Here is a 23,626-nt window from a genome sequence, read left to right on the forward strand (position 1 = left end):
AGCTTGTCCGTGAGGACACTTTCTTCATGTCCTTCTGAGCACTTACTGTTGACACTGAGCTGAGGAAGGTATGATTAACAAAGACCCTGGTACATGGTACAGGCTCAGTAACTGTAAACTGATTACTGTCACCTATTACTAATTTTTTAAAGATTTTATTTATTTGAGAGAGGGTGAGAGAGAGCGAGCGAGCGAGCACGAGAGGAGGGAGGGTCAGAAGGAGAAGCAGACTCCCCACTGAGCAGGGAGCCTGACGCGGGACTTGATGCTGGGACCCGGGGATCATGACCTGAGCCAAAGGCAGACACCTAACCGATTGAGGCCCCCAGGCGCCCTATTACTATTTTTATGCAGAGGACATTTAATCAAGTACAAGAGGCACAGCAGTAGAAAACTTCAGCAGGAGTGCCCGTCCAGCACATGAGCCTCCAGGCTTCGGCACTCGCTCTTCGTCAGTGATCAATGGTTGGACCAGAGATGGATCCAGATACACACTGGACCAATTCTATATTCTCTCCACCAGAAAAACAGCTATCCTATGTGCCATTTGGCTTAACTGAGGGGCTCCCATGTCAGGTCACGTGCACCCTCAGAAGCAGACAAGGCAGATCTCCTGAGAGGAAGGGAAATGCAACATGTCAGATGAGTCTACCCAAGAGCCTAGAAATCCGAAGCAGAAGCATGGTTTCTGAAGGCTTCCTGCTTCCTAGTGCCAATCCTCTAGGCTTCCCCTATATCCTAACAATTTTCTTTATCTACGTACCATAACTTCTGCTTTTTCTCTCAGTACACAATGGAATCTTAACTTCTGCAATGAATCTTAGGAACAAATAATTTTTTAAGAGGTACTTTATTATTTCATTTTGTAAGTAGGATCCAGTCATCAAGACAGTCTCATTTCGGGGATAGCAGAAAATGTCTTCTCTCCCCTCTTCCTCTAAGATACTATCCGGGTATACAAGAGACTGTTTCTGAGCAGGGCTCGCTCGGTGGGCCCCATGCCCAGAATGACCCATACTCGGTTTAAAGATCCGCTGTCACCATCTTGAAATTCATAATAATTTTGACCCTGTATTTTTTTAAGATTTTTTCTCAAAGATTTTATTCTTAAGTAATCTCTACACCCGGTGTGGGGCACGAACTTACAACTCTGAGATCAAGAGTCACATGGTCTACCAACTGAGCCAGCCAGGTGCCCCTCTTTGAATTTGTGTTTTATAAGTGAAGTCCCATGGGACAGTAAGGTAGCCACGTGAATAAGCAGAGAGCACTGCGAATAATGCAATGGGCATGCTTGCTTGTTCCTAGGATCCTTTTTTTTTTTTTTTTTTTTTTAAGATTTTACTTATTTATTTATTCGACAGAGATAGAGACAGCCAGCGAGAAAGGGAACACAAGCAGGGGGAGTGGGAGAGGAAGAAGCAGGCTCATAGCGGAAGAGCCTGATGTGGGGCTCGATCCCATAACGCCGGGATCACGCCCTGAGCCGAAGGCAGACACTTAACCGCTGTGCCACCCAGGCGACCCCCTAGGATCCTTTTCATATAGACAATCTGCGATGCCCCATGAGTGCAGAATTAGTAGCCCCACAAAGTCTGGGAGATCACCGAGTTTTGAAGCAAGCCACAAGCTAAGCACGTTACATGTGCCGACCGAGTCGGCATGTACGGAACCAGCCTCAGAGAAGACACATCCGCCTATCCCAACCAGAACTTTCTTCAAGAGCAGAAAGAAGACACCAATGCCCTAAGAAACACAAATGACCAAAACCGAACCCTATTATACCCTTTTTTCCTCAGGTCACTTCCCCCTCCTGGCCCACCACTGAAAGTGAGAACAGAGAAGGAAGGCAGAGGACAGAATCCCTCGACTCCTTTTTCTCTCAGCTCTTCCACATTCATCAGGTGCAGAGTGTTGGTGGAATGTGTGCAAATCAAGGCATTACATAAAATAATTCGATTACTCTGCCCAGCATCCTCACTGTTCTAGTAAAAATGAAACTTATATGCAGGTAGGCATTACTGACTATAAACTGCGTGATTTCACATCCTAGTTAAACGGTCTGCGATTTCTCTCTAAAATGGGGATAATGCAATGTCAACATGAATGGTACAATTCATGCCAATAGTCTACACTTTTAGGTTTTCTTACTTCAGAAAGACATGAAATAGCAAATAATAAATTCTACGACGCATTGAGACAGACAGACCATGGAAGTAAGGAAAAAGCTTATCATGATACTTTTCCCCCTGCTTTTTAGGGCGGGTTCTTGCATTTTCCTTTTGTATTGGACCCTGTAAACCGTATCCAGCTCTGTTCCTGGGACTTTGTGGCACACGGAGATGGAACTTCTGATCAAGTAACAGGCTCTGCGTTGGTCTCTGATGGTCTGGGGCTGACGGAGGTGTCATCTGCACTGTGGACAATCAGTTTTGTTCCTAACGCTAGAGTCCACGATCCTGGTTTACGGTGTTGCTCCTCAAATTCCGCCAGGATTCCAGGTTCTGCATCTCCACCTCAGGCTGGTCCTAATTCTCCCAGTCCTCCTCTGACGGCCCATCTGAGCAGAATCTTCTAGATCCTCTGCTCACCATACCAAGCTGACTTTAGCTCAGGCTCTCTCTCCAGGCACTTAGCTCTCCCAAACATTCATCACGGCTCTGGCCTCACACTGGCCAGATGGAGAACTTCCTCAAGAACAGTGGTTTTCAACCCTGGCTACACACTGGATTTACCTGCGAATTGTTTGCTTGCTTGTCCTTTTCCAATAATACTGATGCCTGGCCTCCGCTCTAGACTAATCAAAAGCAGTGGGATTGAGAACCAATACATTAGAGTATTATAGCCTCTTACAGCTGTGTTTGGAAAAATGGGCACGGCCTTAGTTTCTCTGCATGTGTCTATAAGCCGCCCCTCCAACCCCAAACATACAAACACGAGATGAGGACGAACGAGCAAGCTGATTTTCTATGTCAGTGTCCCTCCTTCCTTCTCCTGCCTTACTGTGCTAGTGGGTGGGATAGACTTTCCCCCTCTGTGCAGACAGGGACTTGCCCCAAATTACATCCCAAGCTCCCTCCATGTACAGGTAGTCTACTGAAATTAGTAGCCCTCAGGCCATCACATCACCTGATGGGAGGCCACAGGCTTAGAGGCTGCATGAGAACTTCAGCGTGAATGGTGCCACCCAGTTTGAACATGCAGAGCGAGAAGGGAGGAGACCCCAAGTCTAAGTCATGAGAATCCCAACTTCACGGTTTGGTGGAGGATGAGCCTCAGTTGGCCATCCTTAGTACGTGAGTGTGCTGTACGTGTTGACAGGGCTCTTAGGAATAGTAAACACACTGGTATTTGTGACGTGGTTAGAAGAGGCAAACTGCAAACACCACACAAGAGTATGTTAAATGAAGAAAAGCAAACAGGACATCATGGTTTTCCACCAACAACATAAAATATGAAGCAAATATACACATTCAGAGGATTTTTGTGTTGCACAAGGTATCACAATGATTTGCCATTTGAACACAGGGTGAAAAAAAAAAAGAAGTATGAGCCAAATATCCAGAAAATGTGTAAATAATGGAAACAATCCATGATTTCAATAACTACATGTCAACACCTGATGAAAATATAGCCTAGGTGGATGTTAACGTAAGTACTGTATATAAGTAGAAGTGGGATCGCAATTGATGTGCCTGACTACATTGTTATGAGAAGTATTTCTCTTCTAAAAATTAAGCAAAAATGTTATTTTCCTTTATAACAGAAGGAAATGAACTTTAATATTTGTCTATGTTCACAGAATGGTGACATTAAATTTACCTACATTTATTTTGTTTAAAGATTCATTTATTTATTTTAGAGAGAGAAAGAGCACATGGGCATGAGCAGGGGGAGGGACGGGGGAGAGGGATAGAAGCAGAGACTCCCCACTGAGCCCGGAGCCCAAGGCACAACCAAGAGTCAGAGGCGCCCCCATGAGATAACATTTCAATGTAAGTAAGTTTAGGGCACCTGGGTGGCTCAGTCTGTTAAGTCTCCAACTCCTGACTTCGGCTCAGGTCATGATCTCAGGGTCATGGGATTGAGCCCCGGATCAGATCCACGCTCAGTGGGGAGTCTGCTTGGGAGTCTCTCTCTCCCTGAGCCCACTGCCCCCCCCCAAAAAATAAATAAATCATTCTTTAAAAAATGAAATCTTGCCTTTTCCAAAGACATGGATGGAGCTACAAAGTAGTATGCTAAGTGAAATAAGTCAGAGACAGACAAACACCGTCTGACCTCACTCCAATGTGGAAGAAACAAAACAGCAAAGAATAAAAGAGACAAACCAAGAAACAGACTCAACTATAGAGAGCACACTGATGGTTACCACAGGGGAGTGGGGGGAGATGGGTGAAACAGGTAAAGGTGATGAAGAAGCACACTTATCATGATGAGCACTGGGTCATGCACAGAATTACAGAATCACTGTATTGTACACCTGCAACGAACATCACACCGTAGGTTAACAATACTGGAATGGAAAATATAAAAAACAGGGGCGCCTGGGTGGCACAGCGGTTAAGCATCTGCCTTTGGCTCAGGGCGTGATCCTGGTGTTACGGGATCGAGCCCCATATCAGGCTCCTCCACTATGAGCCTGCTTCTTCCTCTCCCACAGCCCCTGCTTGTGTTCCCTCTCTTGCTGGCTGTCTCTATCTCTGTCAAATGAATAAATAAAATCTTTAAAAAAAAAAAAAAAGAAAATATAAAAAACAGACACTTAAAAAATTTAAATGAGGTTAAATAAGTAAAATTTGGAGGATATGTATGTGAGGATGAAGGAAAATTACATTTCAGAATTACAAAGAGCCTTCTGAAGACCCTTAAATTTATGGTCTGTGTGGGATGTGTTCTATATTTATCTTTTTTTTTAAGATTTTATTTATTTATTCAAGAGAGCAAGAGACAGCATGAGTTCGGGGGGTGGGAGGGGCAGAGGGAGAGGGAGAAGCAGACTCCTCACTGAGCAGAGAGCCTGATGCGGGTCTCGAATCCAGGACCCTGAGATTATGACCTGAGCTGAAGGCAGATGCTTCATCAGCTGAACCACCGAGGTGGCCCTATAGCTGCCTTTTAAGTGAGAAGTAAATCTGTGGCTATTCGAAAGACTATGATATGTAAGAAAAGCTAACTTTCTTAATATGGCACTTCAAAAGTATGTTAAGACTGGGATCATGTGCCCCAAGGTGAAGAGAGAGAGAATAAGATACTGGAAAGAAAGCCTGGTGCTTAAAATGACAACATAACTAGAGCTAAGGGCCTTCCATGAGAAATTGACAAATGCGAAACTAATATTAGGCAGGCCTGCACCTGGAGGTAGGCTTCCCCAGGCAATGCATGTAGTTGGAATGACTTTGAACTTGCCATCTTCTCTATTCAGACAATGAATTCTATGTTTTCATTATTTTAAATATATGTGTCTATAGGGATCTAGGACAGTTCATCAGAGCTTGAGAATTGTTTTCCCCTCGGGGAAAACTGCATCAGTCCATATAATTCAACAAATATTACCATGTAGTACCATCACGTTTTATTAGTTCTTACTCTGTACCCTGTGTCCTGAAAATTCAAGCCATAATAATGGAGATCTTGAAATTACAGCTGGCTGTTACATGGCAGGCTGGGTCCTTTTGAAGTTTCACTCTGACTTCCATTTCAGACTTTTTTTTTTTTTTTTAAGATTTTATTTATTTATTCGACAGGATAGAGACAGCCAGTGAGAGAGGGAACACAAGCAGGGGGAGTGGGAGAGGAAGAAGCAGGCTCCTAGCGGAGGAGCCCGATGTGGGGCTCGATCCCGTAACGCCAGGATCACACCCTGAGCCAAAGGCAGATGCTTAACCGCTGTGCCAACCAGGCGCCCCCCATTTCAGACTTCTGATCCATTGTACCTGTTCATTTTATAGTGTCCCAAATACGGAACCCATCTGTGTAGCAGGGGATGTCATTTTTATCTTAAAAATTCAGTGAAGATAACGTAAAGAATGTTGTTGAAGGACACTTGGGTAGCTCAGTAGGTTAGGCATCTGCCTGCAGCCCCAGGTCATGATCCCAGGGTCCTGGGATCAAGCCCCACTCAGGCTCTCTGCTCAGCGGAGACTCTGTTTCTCCCTCTCCCTACCATTTACGTGTGCGCGCACGCTCTCTAATAAGTGAAATCCTAAAAAAAAAAAAAAAAAAAGTGTCAATTGTATATTTATTTACAGATTTAAAATAAAATAGGAGATATGTTAGTGAACACTTACTAAATGGTGACTATATTTTTTTTCAAAATGGCTTAAAATGAAAAGACATTTGGGATCACTTCCTATTCTGTCCAATGTTTTTGGTAGAACAGCATTGCCGTTATTGTCACTGCTGTCAAAAACAAACATTTGCTAGCATCTCTTTCTTTGACTCAAGATGTAAGAGAAGATCCTTGCTACAACTCTTGAGTGTACTGCAGCTTCCTATAGGAAATTTATCACAGAGAAACATTTCCATCCATTTATAGTGACTTTGTAAGCAACATACTAAATATCCCATAGAATTCAAAAACAAAGACCAAACAATACTATTGCTAATTGAAAGCTAAACATTTATGCCAACTAATACTTACTGTACATTTAAACAGAATATTGCAACTAACTTTTCAAGGCATCAAACATCACAGCTGTGTTCTTATTTGTTTGGGGGAATACTCATCAGATGATTATGTATTGTACAGTTTTATATAACTAAGGAGCAAATAAATTTTTGTTTTATAGAGAGATTATAGCTGCATTTTTCCTTGTGTTTACATCAACAAATATTTATTGACTACTATAGCGGATATGTTGACTTATTTAAATATTCTATTTATTTGCGGGAGGGAGGGAGTGAACACAGAGGGAGAGAGAGAAGCAGAAGGAGTGAGCAGGGAGCCCGACATGGGTCTCCATCCCAGGACCCTGACATCACGACCAGAGCCAAAGGCAGATGCTTAACCGACTGAGCCACCCAGGTGCCCCAAATATGTTGATTTACACTGCCAGACTTCTTCTGAAGGAGGCCTGCCCAGCCAAGTCCATCTGGACATGGCAACGCTTCCAGTCCTCTCTGTCCCTTGCTTGCACAGCACATGCTCGCTCAGTCATGGGCCCACCTCATTGCACAGGTATCCCCCACTTTTTGAAAGTTCGCATTACACCACTTCACTTTTACCGAAGACGTACATTAATACCAATTTTTGCTAACCAAATGAAAGAGGATTTTCACTTTTACGAAGAAAAGAGAAAACAGCATTCCACGTTTTGCAGCGAGCAGTTATAGCGGCTGTGACACCCCAGGCAGTGAGTGTGGCACCAGCAAGAGTGGCCCCTTCGAGTTCCTTCTCTGGAGACAACATTCGGCAACCAAGCCACCAGAGCTCTGAACCGAGTCTGTGAGCACCTCTGCTTTATCTCAATGTCATTTGTGCACCTGTTAGCAAGATGCGTCCTCAGGTATCAGATTTTTTACATTTGGGAACAAACATTTTTCCACATAAATTAATGGTCATGGCTTCTTTGCTTTAAACCATTTCAACTAATGACAGATTTCACAGGGATGTTCTACTTTCAAACAGCGAGAAATCTGTATTACAATAAGCTATGTTCACAATGACTCATTCAGGGATAATCCTGTGATAAAAACAGAACCAGCAGGAGCCTTGGTTTCTAAGTCTGGAAGGTGGACAGTGACAGAAGAGGACGTGGGGCCAGCGACCTCTTGGAGACGCCCTTCCTGCAGAATGAAACGAAATGAAACCCAAGTGCTTGATCCAGCCATACCTGCAGTTAGCCCTACCTCTAAACTTCGAGATTATTTCAACCAGCAATTCACTTCCTCCTTAAGCCAGTTAGACATCTGAAACATGCTAACTAAAGATGCCCCCACACTTACACATATCTACAAGTCTTGAGCTCTCTACTAGAAGCTGGCAAAAGCCAAGGAGTACAAGACAGTCCCTGCTCCAAATGAACTGACACAGAGTGGAGGCAACCACATGTCTGCCAAAATAAAGTCATAAATGCTACGGCAATGCCTCATGCACCGACAAAGTGGAAGGTATGGTGAATACTGACAGAAGGTAGCTGAATGTTATCCCAAACACTATAATGAGGCAGCAGAGCCTGATTTAGGCATTGACGAATAAGTAGGGTCTAACCAAATAGAAAAATCTACAAGGACATTCCAGCAAAAAAGAACAGTGAACTAAAGGAAGGAAGTTTATCTTAAGATTTTTTTCCCCTAATGCCTAACCCAGTCCTTGTCATTTATGAGACACCAAATAGAGTTTAAAGAGTGAGCAAAGGCATAACGATAAATGATTAGATAAATAATTTCTTTGGAGTTAAGGCCTTTGTCAGTGACATGATGGCCTTTTACAATATTGTTCATGGAAATTATGCTCTCTTTACAACAACCTACTCTACGATACAGCTTCCAGGAAAAGTCGTCATCAAAAAGAGTTACCGCTGTGATTGATAAGTAGAGAAAGGGTAGCTTTCATTAATTGCTAGGCTTGCTTTTTTATTTTTTCCTTTCCCAGCTATGAACAAGTTCTCTAAATGCTATAAATAAATAAATGTATAGGTCATAAGGATTAAGGACTTCTACCATTTTTCAGTGAAATTATAGATATCTAAATATGAACACCACTTACAAATTCTGACCAGAGAAAGAAATGAAGGAAGTAACAAGGTTCTGAAACCTATGGCGGCCAAACAGCGCAGCTCAGCACAGACTGAGTGCTTAATATTTTATTAATTCATTGCTGAAACCGTGTAGGAAAGATAGGTCTTTACACAGGGGGTGTTTTGGGATGAGGAGGACCTGAGCTGATAATCTCTGCATCCGTGTGGATGTGGGGAAAATGTTTTAATTCTAAATTTTCACCTATTATATATATTTTTCCATTTTTGTTGCAAAAGTCATAGGAGACAAGGTGTATGAAGGACTGGCAGGTCAAGGAAGGTCAATAACTGAAGTCATTATTAATAATGTGATGCCAGTAAATAGGAGTGGATGTTCAGGAAAGGAAGGCATTTAGAAATACGAAATAGACTAAAATCTTTATTTTGTCTCCGTGAAATGAGGCGATTAGATAACTGGATGTTTTAGCAATTAGGGTGTTTCTTTTGATAACAGCAATAGTAATGTCTAAATATGGTACTCCACATTAAAAGAGAGTATTTTGGTAAATTTAATGAAGCTCAAGGCACCAAAGCCGACATTCTGTTTATCACTCAACAATTTAACTCACCTGACACTGACATTATTTCCCTAATAATCTCTTTCACTGTAAGAAAATCCTTTGAAGGATAGCAAGGACGATTTCCATCTACCTGTACACATTGTGGACCACAAATGTGGCCAGGTCAGGGGGTCAGCTGTTCTGGAACACAGTATACACAGCAGAGGACACGGATCTTCTTCTACTGCGCTTTTTAAAATATTTAGTACTCTATAATGCCTTCGGTACCCCAACACCACCACTTGCGTATCAAAGATCTCAACCTCTTCCCCATAAAATATATTAAATACACAGATTTTAAAAGATGTTCTGTTCTATCCTATACTTACGTAGAGTATGAACCAGAAGTGCCATAATTAATTCCTATACAATACTAGAAACACTCAGACAATCTTTGCCATCTCTATTGTTCAATGGAAACATATAGTACATTGGGAATATGTTCAATTAGAATGAAGCTTAAGAAATTAAATTAAATGAGCTTATAAGTCAATGTTAAATTTTAAAAATGTCTCTTTCATAGAAATAACTTGGCATTTAGTTTCTATGCCATGTAAAAAAGACCTATAGATTATTATATATTCCTAGACGCATCCAACCATAAATAAATTACACTTAAGGATGTTTACTTGGAAATGTTTTCAGATGTTATCAAACATTAGTTATGTATGCATATATACCTATGCAACAGAAAAATACATATAAAACATACAGTTTATGTATATTTTTTAAAAACTATTTTCCCATTTAGAAAAGATTCACTTAGGGACACCTGGGTGGCTCAGTCCGTTAAGTGCCTGCCTTCTGCTCAGGTCAAGACCCTGAGATCCCAGGATTGAGCCCCAGAGCAGGCTCCTGCTCAGTGGGGAGTCTGCTTCTCCCTCTCTCTCTGCCCTTACCCCCTGCTCGTGTGCGCGCGCCCACAAGCTCTAATAAGTAAGTTTAAAATCTTAAAAAAAAAAAAAATTCACTTAGTGTTCCTTTGAGTAGCTGGTTCTTCTAGCAAATTTCTAGAGAGAAAATGATCAGATGCAGTGGAAAAAGTACATCTCTTAGAACTGTATTGCTTGCAAGATTTAAAAACTCGGTTCTTAACTACCTTCAGAAAGCAAACAGAAAAGAGTGGGTGCAGTGGAGCAGTCAGGGACAATCATAGCTGAATCTCCAGGCTCAAGAAATGCCATCACACCTCACCCCTGCTTCTCTGTTTCTCAGCCCTGACTCCCCCTAGGCCGCTTTTGAGGGCTGGCTCCCTCTGCGTGGTGGCATTGGTGACTGCTTGTCCCTCTTTAGAGAGAGGGATCCATGGGAAGGGACGCGGCCTCTCTCTCTGGGTTCAGCTGGGAAGTTCTACTCCATGACTGCAAATGTGCTTTTCTCTGAATTCTATGGTGCTTTTAAAACAAGGGCATGCCAACATTGACTGTTATTACATGAGCCCCCCCCCCCCCGCCCCTGAAAAGGGCACTGCTGGGTGCTCCAAGAGCGTGGCCACAGTCCCCTGAAATCAGGATCAGCACCCGAGATTCCAGGAGGAGGTGACGGGGTGAGGACTCCCTGAAAAGGAGGGAGGACAAGGGTGTTGTAGGGGCAATGACAGTGTGCCCCACAGAGGCATCAGCATGTGTTAAGGTGTTAAAACAGGAAAATAACAGTACATGCAGAGCAGACTGGAAGAAGAGATTTAGACTCAGAAACGTTGAGAGAGAGTCCTGTCCTTGGGGCACAGGTGTGACAAATACCCCTTATTCTGTACCTCCTTATGGAATACACAATAAAATCTCGTGGGAAGACGCTGGGCACAGGGAAAGGAGAGTTAGGTTTAAACACTCTGTTTTCACGCCAGGTGTTTCTCTTCATTAAGGATCTCCTACTCTCTAGCTCCCTGCTCACATCCAGAGCACCTGTGTGGCTCAGCAACAGCACATCAGGCGTCTGTAATGATCAATCAACCGTCTCCCAGCCCACTAGAGTCTGCATCCCTGATGAGGAAGAACTGAATTCTTCTCAACTTTGTAAGCCCTGTACCAGCAAAGCGTTTATTATACAATGAATGCTTAATAAATGTTTGATAAATGGCTAAATAAAGGAGTTCAAAACTGAATTACTAAGGAAAACAGAGAAGCAAAAACAAGCAAATGAATTAGTAAAAAAAAAAAAAAAATGTTCTTAAAAGGCAATTACTGTATATCCACAAGAGTAATTTACTTAAATGCAAGATCCAAAACATATTTATTGATGATGTACCAAATGTTATGGCTGGCCCCTAAATCACAAAAACAAATGTGAATGAATCAGATATTCTTCCTTACCTTAGGGAGCTGAACGTTTTAATTAGCTGCATGTGAATATGATCAGGGGGACATGGGGGGAAAAGGAGAGACTAATTTTTAAGAGAGAATTTAAAATGGTAAGAATTAAGTTATGGAACTTTTTGAACACTTTTTCTGTGACACTTACATGTAGTAAAATTTCACTCACCAGCAGTTGTGGTAATAGTGGTGATCTGATCTTCCCTTTCAGCAAAGGCTCCTGTACTCCTGGGGTTCATCCAGGCTGCCCACTGACGACTTTTTCATCTTCAGAATCCACCTGCTGGCAGTGTCCAAACACAGGACACAGCTGCCGTGCTACCACTGGCCCAGCTTCTGACCTTGTGGACTCTGTCTGTCCCTAAACTTTCAATGTGACCGCATCACTGTAAGTCCAATCAAACCACCAGCTAGACCAGGGCCTTCACAAACTTAAACGTGCATGGCCATCAGCTGGGTCTCTCCTAAAATGCAGATTCTGCATCAGGAGATCTGCTAGGAGACCTCGGATTCTTCCTTTCTAATAAGTTTTCTGGAGGATGCTCTCATGGGAGTACCACAATCTTCCACAGAGTTACAGGACAGTAGGAGGATGCAAGAACCACGAGCTTGTCCTTCCTTATTTCCTCGAGGTACACTCCCCCTTCCCTTCACTCCAATTCTAATGGTAGCAAACAATTCAAGTAGCTGTGCCTTGCTTAAGCATTAGGGCGTCTTCAGTATCAACGGTCTAAGAAGACTATTTATGACAATGAAGAGCAAAATGTCTTCCTTAGTCATCACATCCAGGGCCCTCGCTTACAGCTAGTGTTGTGGGCCAGAGCCCAGGTCCTGGCATCCCAAAGACAGAGACAGAAAAAGCCCAGCGTACAGGCTATTTGGGGAACTCCCCTCACCTCCCTAAGGCAGGACGCTCACACATTTCTCGGAATTCTCCTCCGTAGCTTCAAAGTAAATCTGTCCTGAAACAAGGGGCCCTGGAGAACCTTCAACCAGGAACTCTGTGATTCCTCACGGCGTGATTAAGACTAGACAGGAAGGTGGCTGACAGGGTACTTGAGCGGGCTTGGCCACCATGTAAAGCTGGTGCTCAAGTCTATCCGGAGACACCGGCACCACCAAACGAAAGAGGCCGTCTGCTGAAGGCCTGCTATGGGGCAGGAGCTTTAGGATTTAGCACCCATTCAGACATTACCATCCCATTTTGCAGGTAAGTCACCTGAGAAGCTCTGAGAGGTTAGGCAACCTGCCCAAGGTCACAAAGCCTACGGAGCCAGAGGATGCGGACGCTGCCCAAAGCCACGTCCGAGCTTTCCAATAACGCCAAGGGAAAAAGCATATATAGACGCCGGAAACGCTACGAGGCCTCTGGCCACAAGCTAGCACGTGGACCCCGCCCTCGGGCCGGTAGGACCGCCCCTAGGGTGGGGGGGTAAAAGGAGAAAAACCACTTCCGGGAGACAGACGCGAGGAGGGACAAGCGCTTCCGGTGCGCCGCGAATAAGGGTCGTTCAGGGTCAGCAAACTCGGGTGAGGGGCCAGACCGTAGGTCGCGCAAAAACACGCGGGCGGACTAAACCGCATCGCTACGTATCGAAGACAACAGGACCGGAGACGAAACTGTTGTCCCTTACCCGTGCCCGGGGACAACCGGGACAAGCGTCCGAATGTGCGCCGCCATGTTGAGTCCAGTGCTTTAAATAGTATGGGCGGGGCCTAGCGGAGGCCTGCGTCAGCATGATGACGCCGAAGCCCCGCGCGGGTAGGCCCGCCCCGACTCCATCCGCGAGACCTTCGTGGGCAGGCCCTCCACGAGCGTGGGCCAGCCTTGATAGGCGGGGCCTTGTTGAGTGACGGCCAGGCCCCGCCCCCAGGGAAGGGCGGGGTAGCAGTTCAACATGGAAGTGCCTCAGACCTGCATTGGTAGGGCGGAGCGTGGGGCGAGCGTGGGGCGGGCGCGGGGCGGGCTCTGGGCCGTAGCGGTCGCTCCCGGGGGTGGGCGGGTCGGAGCAGCCCCCCCAGCACCCGGGCTGGTGCGGCTGCGACCCCCGCCCCGCCGCCCCCAGGCCCCCAGGGCGATGCTGGGCCTGCGCATGCCTGCTGCCCGGATGCTGAGCTCCCCCACTCCACTCCAGTCTGCAGAAATTAAACCTAAACCGGGGCTCGGCTGCCTCGGCTGAGCCTCCTCCGGAATAGAACAAAGGTCTTAGGCCCCTAAACTCGAGGCCCAGGCTCTGTGCCTCACCTGAACTCCCCGGACTGGAATGGGGGAGGGGCAGGGGGCGGGGAGGAGACCCCGGGGGCATCCAGGTGAGCAACGTTGTGGCTGTACGATTTCCTCCACGTGTTCACATCGGGCCCACTGAGGCTTCCGGAACACGGTTCCATCGTTAAATTGATCACAAGTAATCAGTTGGTGCGGATAACAATTCTTGGAGCCTTCAATTGCCCTTGCCAGTCATGACCTTAGTTTATCATGAGAAACTAGGCAATGAAATAAATACATTGCCTTGTTGAATAATAGCTTATTGCATTATGGAATAATTGTAAGCACCTTTTTTTTTGGTTTTGGGGTTTTAAAAAATAACATATACTGATGCTTGCAATGGAAGTGTGGGGCAAGGGAGGCAGGGATTTCTCCTGAAATGTAGTGATGCACTTGCAAAGAGCACGTATGTCTTTTTGGAATTTGCTAGTGTGCAGCGATTTTACCTTCCACCATAGCAGCCGTCCCCGAAAAAGTTTAAAGAAGATCAAGAAAAAAAGACTAAATGCCTTGCCAATTTTAATTTGTTGATCTGTTTCTTGCCGGGTAATCAAATAGTCGATTGCATAATCTATGTGATGACTACAGAGGGCATTTAACTTTTTAAAATTAATACAACTGTATCGGGCCAAGATGAGAGTGTAAAAAGTTTCCTTGAAAAATTTGCCTATTTAATGACACTTTCATTGACGATACTGTGTTTAGCACAGAGAAGTTATATTAAAACAAAGTCTTGGAACGATGAGGCAGGAGACAACACACCACGTGTAATAAACGCCACCAACTTCACAGCATTTTTGTTTTCTGTTATCATTAGTGTCGCAGCCCGAATGAAGCACATCAACTTATCATTTGCAGCATGCGGCTTTCTGGGCATTTACCACTTGGGGGCAGCATCTGCACTTTGTACACACGGCAAAAAGCTCCTGAAAGAAGTCAAGGCCTTTGCAGGGGCTTCTGCGGGATCCTTGGTTGCTACCATCCTGCTAACAGCACCAGAAAAAATAGAGGTAATGAAGTAGTAACCAGGCTGCGTTCCTTGTCCGGAAATTAACACCGAGCGACGGGCAGGGAGGTTAGCTCTACTAAGTTAACTGCAGAGAAATAATCCTTTGCCTGGGTAACAGAAAAGCTTAAGACTTTTCTTTCAAAATTTAATTCTTACGGATCTGTCTTCTGGATTTCGGAAAGATTATTTTGGATGACAGTGAGACAAGGAAGTAAAATGCCTTTTTTAAATTCCTGAGTGTGTATTTAGTCTAAAGATTCCAGCTCTGTTTCTTTCAAGCAAAGGATATGTCTTCTTTTTCTGGTCATGAGAACACCAGCCCTGTTTTCAAGGCCTGGAACACATGGCCGATAATGCTTTGTTCCCTCCCATTTACAAGGAGGTGTATAAAGAAAAATGTGGACCAATAATTTCTATTAAGCAGAATGATACAGAGATTTTGTTTGTTTTTCATTCTCACAGTTAAAAATTGTGAATTCCAAGCAGCTTATCCAGAAGTAATGAAAATAAGCCTTCATTAGGTATTACATCTAATGCAATCTATGTTGTAAAAATGTTTTCTGCTTCTAGAAAGCATTTATGCATTTGCTGACTGGGAGAACTGTCTCCCATAGGTGCAGAATATCCTACCCATTCATTACTTACATACTCTAATGGCTTTGAACAATAATTGAATAATAATTAACACATCCATGCCCAAGAATAAATTTAAGTCACATTTGAAATGTCAAAACCACAAAATTTTAACATCCAGAATCTTGTTCTCATCATCTAGGATGAGCTGCTTATGAAAGAGAAACTGGATTTGAGGCAAGTCGTATGAGAATCCACTTATGTTTTCTTCCTGTCTTTGTACAGTTGCTTTATTGAAAACTAGAGAAGGGATGCAGTGCCGTACAGTTGCACAGAGTGAGAACCCGAAAGCAGTGAATGTAGACGTAAAGTGTGAACACCCCCCAAGCTAGCAGAATCCTACGGGTTAGACTGCTTTCCAGAACTCTTGAGGCTGGTTACTCCTGAGGGGTTGTTTCCTCCTGTCAGTGCCATCCTTCCTTTAGGTGGGGCAAATCCTTAGCTTTGCAATTGAATAGACCTGGTTTCAGATCCTCAGATTTAGAAACGTATTAAGTGTGATTTAGAAGTAACGTGATCTGGAAATTCTGCCAACATACAGCCACTTAACTAAAATTCTGTGATGTTCAGACACTGATGGTTCCTCTGGATTTGAGACTTGATATCATATTTAAGTCAGATTACCTGTTCTTGTATCTTTTTTTTCAGAAATCGGAGACCCTGTTGTATCATATAGTTGTGTTGGTACAATTGGGTGGGTTGTTGGGTTGGTAAAGGGCAGGACTTACTGGGTGCTCACACTGGAAGGTGCAGAATGATTCTCTGTATTTACCTGGAGCATGCTCGTGTCTCCTTAGTCAAAATAAGCATCCTCATTTCTCCTTTGTCAAAATAAATTTCCAGCCAGTTGACTTAAGGTTATTTTATTTCTTTTCTTTTTAGCATTTGAAATACATCAGTTGTAGGATTGCTTTGAGATTTTTAGCAAACTGTTTTCTACTTATTCACATCCATGTTAGCTCAGCTCTTGCTGATGGTTCCTCGAGCTTTGTGGTGTTGTGACAAATACGTGAGTAATTAATCTAGTTCTGAGCTTATGCATGTATAATTAAGAGGAGCACCTGATGCCGGGTGTATTTTAGGTGGCAGGCAAATTTAGACGTCCATACCTAAGAGCTTAGTGCTGCAAGCCTCTTCTCAGCCCATAATTTGCAAGGCATGGTGTTAGATACAGTGGGAACACAAAGATGAGTAAGTCCATTGCTTAATAAGTTTCCAGTCTGGTCAGGGGAGTGTGTGTCTGTGTGTGTCTGTGTGTGGCACACACGTGTGTGTGTGTGTGTGTGTGTAACTAAAGTTAATACAAGAAAGTAGGTTAAGTGGGCAGTCTGGCCTAGTAGAAGGAGCACACATTCCCGACAGCAGGGCCGTGTCCATTCACCACCTCACAAACACAAATCTGCTTGTCTTACTCCCCCTCCCTTCCCCTCCCACCCCCAGGGCTCTGTTTTGACTTAGGACAGGATCCAGATTTCTTGGCCTGCCTCCCAAGACCCCCGGTGACTTAGTTCTCTCATGGCTCACTGAGGATGACTTTCAGGTCAGTGCTCCTTGCTGGCTTGTGCTCACAGTTGTCTCTGCCAGTCTTCCTCATCTACGCCCCCCCCCCCCCCCCCGCAATCTCCTGTCCAGCTCCTACTCACATTTTAGGTCTCACCCTGATGTCTCGTTGGAGGGAAGCCTTGGTTGATGCCCCTATCTTAGTTTTTTGTTTCTGCTACAGTAAATGACCATAAACTTGGTGGCTTAAAACGACACACATGTATCGTCTTACATTTCTGGAGGTCATAATCCTGCAAAGTTCTCACTGGGCCAAACTCAAATCAGCAGCAGGCAATGCTCCCTCTGGAGGATCTGGAGGAAAATCTGTTTCCTGGCGTTTTACGGTTTTTGGAGGCAGCCTGCATTCCTGGGCTCAGGGCCCCTCCCTCCATCTTTAAGCCTTAAACACAGCATCTTCCCTTTCTGATACTCCAGCCTCCCTCTTTCACTTACAGAGACCTTGTGATTACATTGGACTCACCTAGATCATCCAGGATAACCTCCCCATCTCAAAATCTTTAACTTATTCACATCTGCAGAATCTCTTTTGTCATGTAAGGAAACGTTCACAGAATCCAGAGACTAGAATGTAGCCATCCTTGGGGGTGGGAAGCTTGATTCTGCTTACCGCTCTCATACTGCTCTGGGATCTACGCACTGAGACAGTCCTAGGTCTCATGAGGGCAGGGGCTCTTTGAATCTCATTCCACCTGAATCCCAGTGCCTAAGACCCGGTATAAGTTGCATCATGCATGAATTAATAAAGGAAACATAGACCTGGGTTCAGATCCTAACTCTGCAGGAGTTTTGATGAGATATTGGGAAAGATGTTTAATCTTCCCAAACCTCAGTTTTCTTGTCAAGTGGGGTATTATACCCACCTTGCAGGGTTATGTGAAGATGAACTAACAGAAGCTACGTCAGTGAATCCCAGCACAGACGCCTACCCTCCTCACTACTCAGAGACTACCAATGCCCAAGACCAATGCCCAAGACTCATGTCCAAAGACAAACAGTAGTCATCACGACTCCTATCTTGGTCATTGGTATTGACATTAGTAATCGGTACTGCTGTAATCGGACTGTTTCAGAAACCACAGAATTGGGATGGGAGAGGAGGTCAGTTGTGCTAAATGAGAATCAGAATTGAGCCTTTAAGGTTTTCCCAGATGTGGGTGAAGCCATTTGAGGTGGTTTAAAAAGAGAAGAAAGGGAAAAAAGATCGGACTTGGGAGAATGCATAGCTTGCCTAGGGACTAAGAATGGTGGGTGAGGGCCAGGTCTGGTGGGGATTCACGTAGCTGTGAAGGAAAGGGGCACCAAAGGAAAGGCTAAGGGTTGTGTTGATAAGATCTAGGGTCCAGGTGGTTGGGTGATGGCCACAGGATTCTGGAAAAACAAGGAATTTTTTTTTTTCTTTACAAATTATAGGTTCACCTATTCATTTCCTTTTTCAGGAATGTAACGAATTTACCTACAAGTTCGCCGAAGAAATTCGAAGGCAGTCTTTTGGGGCAGTAACACCTGGCTATGATTTCATGGCCCGATTGAGGTATATACATGTATATAGAACATTTCCCCCAAAGCACATGAGTGTTGGGGACGCTCTGTATAAACTGTGGCATGCTCAGCTCAGCTTTCTCCCTTCTAAAATATTTACAAGGCGTTCGATAATTCAAGGTGAATAACGCGGGTCACTTTATCTTCTTCAGAAACGGAATGGAGTTGATTCTCCCTTCCAACGCTCATGAGCTGGCCCACAACCGACTGCACGTATCCATCACCAACACCAAAACCAGAGAAAATTACCTGGTCTCCACTTTTCCCTCCAGGGAGGACCTCATCAAGGTAACACAGCCTCCTCTCGTGTTAGAGCAATTCAGCAAGGCCTGATTTAATTACTTCTCCCAGACAAGGAGCACGACCACGTTCTCTAGATCCAGGGTTTCCTATCATGCCTGAGAGAGGGTGAGTGCGCGATAAGTGTTTGATGAACGGGTTAACCAGTGTCTCTTAGAGGCCACCTCGGAGGCTCCCAAGACCTCCCGTAGTGGTTCTATGTTTTTCCCATGATTGTCAGCACGTCCCCGTGCACCTGGGAGGCAGGCTGCCCGTGTGGCTGGGTAGCAGCACTAAGTGCCTTGAATGACATAGCTGGTATCTCCCAGTTCACGTCAGGCTTCGTACACGTGCTGTCTTATTCAGTCCTCCGCAGGCCTTCTGTACATCAGGTAGGACCGGTGTGATTACTGCCTTTGTACTCTTTCCTGCTTTTAAAGAGAAGAAACGGGTGGAGAGCTTTTACGTGACGTGTTCGAGGTCATAGCGACTGCCTGTGGCAACGCATTCTGGACCCTAGGTCTGTTGACTTTCCAATCGAATGTTCCATTTCTTCCTCTCATTTTGTTTTCATGCATTTCTGTCCAGACACATTTGAAGGTTGCTCAGTTGCGAATTTATTATCTCTGGGAAATACTTTGGCTAGAGTTGCAAATAACAGTGTGCTTGCTAAGCTAATACATCAAATCTTTGTAAATTGGAAAGAGCGCGTTTTTCTTACAAAAGCTGGGCAGTTTTTTCTCTGTTTTCCCTTTGGTGGGAATCACGGCCAGCTTCAGATAATACAGAGAATGTGTGTTTGGACACAGCAGTGGGCGATGGATTGAGGGTAACTGGTGAAAGTTCTGCCTGAATTACTTGATAAACGCATTGATTTTTACTGTCGAGTCTAACTGTTGGAGTTTTACTGTGTGAATGATATAATTTGAAATACCTAATGAAATGTTGAACTGACAAGTAAAATTACTTTGTGACTTAATAGATTAGAATATTTTTCCTTGGTGTGCTGACTATGCCGTCTTGCACTTATAAATTAATAGTGTTTCCATCTTAGAAAAAGACATTTTTCTATAATCTCGTGGAGACTTGCAAACTATAAAGGGAGGAGTTGGTCAGTCCATGCCTGAGTTGTCACCACCTGCCAATGTCAGCAGAGATACGGGGGGCTGTCCGTGTGCTGGAAGGCCTCTTCTGGCTGGCGGGCAGTAGGACTGCGGTCACTGTGTCAGAAAGCAGGAAGCATTCGATCCAGTTGTTACCTGCTCATTGCATCCATCCTTGGCTTCCATCTTGACAGTAGCAGAGCCCCTGGGGTTTCCCGTAACCCCTCCTAACTTACCCATGACTGTTCACATACTACGTAGTTTGCTGCTTTACCCATTTAGTGTTTATTGTCCGTCTTCCTTCACGAGAGTGTAAGCTCCAGGCGGGCAGGGGTTGCTCTGATTTGTCCACTGTGATAGTCCCTGCGCCATCAATATGGCATCAGCCAGTGAATGGGAATGGATACAGAAATGAACGGAGGTGGATCTGTGACAACGGCTTCATTGAGAACAAAACAAAAGAAGGGGCGTGTCGGTGACTTGGTCAGTTGAGCATCCGACTCTTTTTTTTTTTTTTTTTTTTAAGATTTTGGTTTTTTATTTGAGAGAGACAGAGCAGGAGCAGAGAGAGGGAGAAGCAGGCTCCCAGCTGAGTAGAGAGCCCGATGTGGGGCTCGATCCCAGGACCCTGAGATGAGGACCTGAGCCAAAGGCAGACACCTAAGCCACTGAGCCACCCAGGAGCCGGGAGCATCCAATTCTTGATCATGGCTCGGGTCTTGATGTCAGGGTTGTTGAGTTCAGGCCCCACATCGGGATCCACACGGGGTGTGGAACCTATTTAAAAAAAAAAAAAAAAAAGAACAAAGCATCTGGATCCTACATGTTGAATGTACTTAACAGAATAAGTGAGCTGGTCAGTGGCCCAGCTGGGACTACGGTCCAGATGTCCAACGTTTTGCTTGATGACATCACATGCTGGATGAAATCATCCCCCTCTCAATTCCTTTCATGTGGCAATGTGACTGGCTGAGTGGTGGTCTCCAAAGATGCCCACACCCTAATCTCCAGCACCTGTGGATATGTCACCTCCCATGGCAAAAAGGATTTTGTACATATAATTGAGGTAAAGATCTTGAAATGGGGAGATGACCCTGGATTATCTGGTGGTTCCAACCTAATTCCTAAGTCCTTAAAAGCAGAGATCTTCCCTGGATGCCAGGCACCATTGCTCATTCTGAACAGTCATGCTAGAATATCACAGAGGTAGTAGGTGCTGTGGGCCATCCCCTGACAGCCAGCAAAACAAAGGGGTCCTGCAGCCAGTAGAAGTGACTCCTGCCACTATCTGAACGCGCAGGAAACATTCTCCCCTCCAGCCTCCCAGACGGAAGGTAGCCCTCCCAACACCCTGGTTTTAGCTTCCCGAGAGGTTCTGGTTGCTACACTGCATGGTAAAAGGTACGCGTTTGTTACTTTAAAGCCTCTAAGTTTCTAGTAATGTGTTACAGCAGCAATAGCAAACTATTGCAGTAAGTAAACATGATTTTTTTTCAATTTCCTTTGTTTTGGATAATAACTATTCAGTGAATTGGTATAATTACTTGAGTTCATTGAACAGAAGAGAAATAGTTGACACAAATGTGTAATATCTTGTAAGGAGAATAATTGAATAATTAACATTTATCCTAGGTTATACAAGAAGCATTTTAAATATTTAGCAGAATGCTCTAACCTTTTTCAGAACTAAAAATAGGAAGGATGGATAGTTCCTTGACGGCAGACAGTGGCTATAAAATGTCTGAAATCCATGCCTGGAATACTCAAAAGGAGCGTTTAGTTCAACAGTTAAGACTGGTGGAGACTAGCAGAGGGAAGAAGAAAAGGCATGGAGGGGAAAGAAAGCAAACTCCCTCCTGGGTGGGGACATCATCTGCTTCTGTGCTCTGAGTAACAAAGAGTCCAGTGGTGCAATGCCCTGTCTTCATGCGGCAGGATGGCCATTCTGACCACCTAGTGCAGTGCTGAGGGAGAGGAGGAAGCCGCCTGCCAGCCCTTCCACTTCCCTCCCTCACGGGGAGACGGGAAGCCTCCCAAAGCCAAGAGGGGAAGCATCCCCACAGTGCACACTTGAGTCTCCTGGGAACTTTGCATACCTGGCTCTGAACACACAGCCTTGGGTTTACTTCCCAGTATTTGAAAATTCTGGAGGTGATAAAGACAGACAGAGACAGAGAGACTGAGGCCAAAACCAGAGGTAGAGGATGTCAGGTATCAACTGGTAGCTAGAGAAGGAATCTGGGAGCACTAAATACTAGGGATTTCAACCACCATGTTGCATTTTATACCCATTTTATCATTAACTTGTTTACTCCCTTTCAAACTAGTGTTTTTATTGTTTTTTTAAACGCTGGGCTCTTTATTATCTACCAGGTGACTGCCACCTTTAATTACAAACAGGGTGTCTATGTATGTTAAAGCATGTGTGTGCATGCGTGTATGTATGTCAATTCATTTGTGTGTGTGTGAGTGTGGGGTGTGTGTGTGTGTGTGTGTGTGTGCTCTCTTACAGTAATCATATTTATGCACATCTCTCAACATTCATATCTAGGTCTGCCATTTCCTGACAGTGTCCCCCGGGGCTAATTATGTTTGAGCCTCAGTTTTTCCAACTGTGAAATGGACATAGTAAGTCAATCTCTGTTACCATGGAGAACAATGGAATAAAGCAAGTAAAAGTGTGTTTCAGCAGGAAAGCCCTGTGTGCATGTTGACTACAGCCAGTATTCAGTAAATAGTCAACATATCTGATACTAAGCCACACACGTTTCTGGTCAGCATGCCTGTATGAGTCAGTCGTGAAATGGGAAGTGTCACAGCTTTCTTTCTGAGCAGGAAGATTTACCCTTTCTTGCACATTTAGTGCTCTCCCTGTGTGTTACTTAGCCTCCGTGTTCACAAACAGTGTGCTAACCTACACGTACAGTATCTCAGGAAATGAATTACTACCTCGTTTTGCCATCTTTTGGGGCATGTTACCCCTCTTCACCACGGGTTTTCTTTTATAAATGTGCGTTTCTGTGAGGACTCCTACTTAAATTATATTAATTAACTTTGCTTCTCGTTGCACGAAAGATGATTCTTTCATTTGATATCTGCAACGATAGTTGAGTGTTTTCTACGAACCTGTGTTGACCAATTCTGTGGTGCAAAGATTCCCTTTCTTCGGGATTGGATTTCCATAGTGTTCTGAATCTCGCGTGCACAGTGATGTAACTCAGTGCTATGATCTGAATGTCTGCAGCCCCCCACGGGAATTCGCAATCCCTGACGGGACAGGATCAGGAGGTGGACCTTTGGGAGGTGAAGAGGTCATGAAGGTAGAGCCCTCATAAATGGGATCAGTGCCCTGATAAAACAGACCCCAGACAGCTAGCTCTGCCTTTCCGCCTTGTGAGGACACAGCGAGAAGCAACTCTCAGTAGGCACTGAATCTGCCGGCACGGTGACCTCAGACGTCCCCGCCTCCAGAAATGGGAGAAAGCAGTTTCTGTTGTGTAGAAGCCACGAGGCTGTGGTAGTTTTCTCTAGCATCCCAAATGCATGAAGACGGGAAACGGGTACTGGGAAGTGGGGACGCTGTGGAACTGGGTAATGGACAGAGGCTGGAAGAACGTAGAT

The 23,626-nt window shown here is 44.6% G+C and overlaps 1 protein-coding gene and 1 long non-coding RNA gene across 9 annotated transcripts in view; one reads left to right on the forward strand and one right to left on the reverse strand.

Annotated features, from left to right (window-relative positions):
- The window catches only part of LOC113240757 (uncharacterized), a 377,699-nt gene extending 364,295 nt beyond the window's left edge, over positions 1-13,404 (reverse strand). The window contains exons 1-2 of one of the 4 annotated variants that reach the window (XR_007188406.2): positions 13,248-13,404; positions 11,783-11,893 (exon numbers count right to left, since the gene is read on the reverse strand). This is a non-coding gene — a long non-coding RNA (uncharacterized LOC113240757). Of the gene's footprint in view, positions 1-11,782 lie in introns of all 4 variants that reach the window. The other 3 variants (XR_007188407.2, XR_003311284.4, XR_007188405.2) reach the window with 3 other exon arrangements.
- A 7-nt stretch (positions 13,405-13,411) lies between these two features.
- LOC113240758 (patatin-like phospholipase domain-containing protein 4) overlaps positions 13,412-23,626 on the forward strand; it is a 51,796-nt gene continuing 41,581 nt past the window's right edge. For 4 of the 5 annotated variants that reach the window (XM_044391867.3, XM_044391868.3, XM_048213862.2 and 1 more), the window contains exons 1-4: positions 13,412-13,536; positions 14,697-14,889; positions 18,521-18,615; positions 18,776-18,911. In XM_044391867.3, the coding sequence (XP_044247802.1) occupies positions 14,710-14,889; positions 18,521-18,615; positions 18,776-18,911 (411 nt within the window). In that variant the 5' untranslated portion in view covers positions 13,412-13,536; positions 14,697-14,709. The remainder of the gene's footprint in view (positions 13,537-14,696; positions 14,890-18,520; positions 18,616-18,775; positions 18,912-23,626) is intronic. The other variant, XM_044391869.3, reaches the window with a different exon arrangement.

The sequence above is a fragment of the Ursus arctos genome, chromosome Y (assembly GCF_023065955.2).
Source record: "Ursus arctos isolate Adak ecotype North America chromosome Y, UrsArc2.0, whole genome shotgun sequence".
NCBI classification, from domain to species: Eukaryota; Metazoa; Chordata; class Mammalia; order Carnivora; family Ursidae; genus Ursus; species Ursus arctos.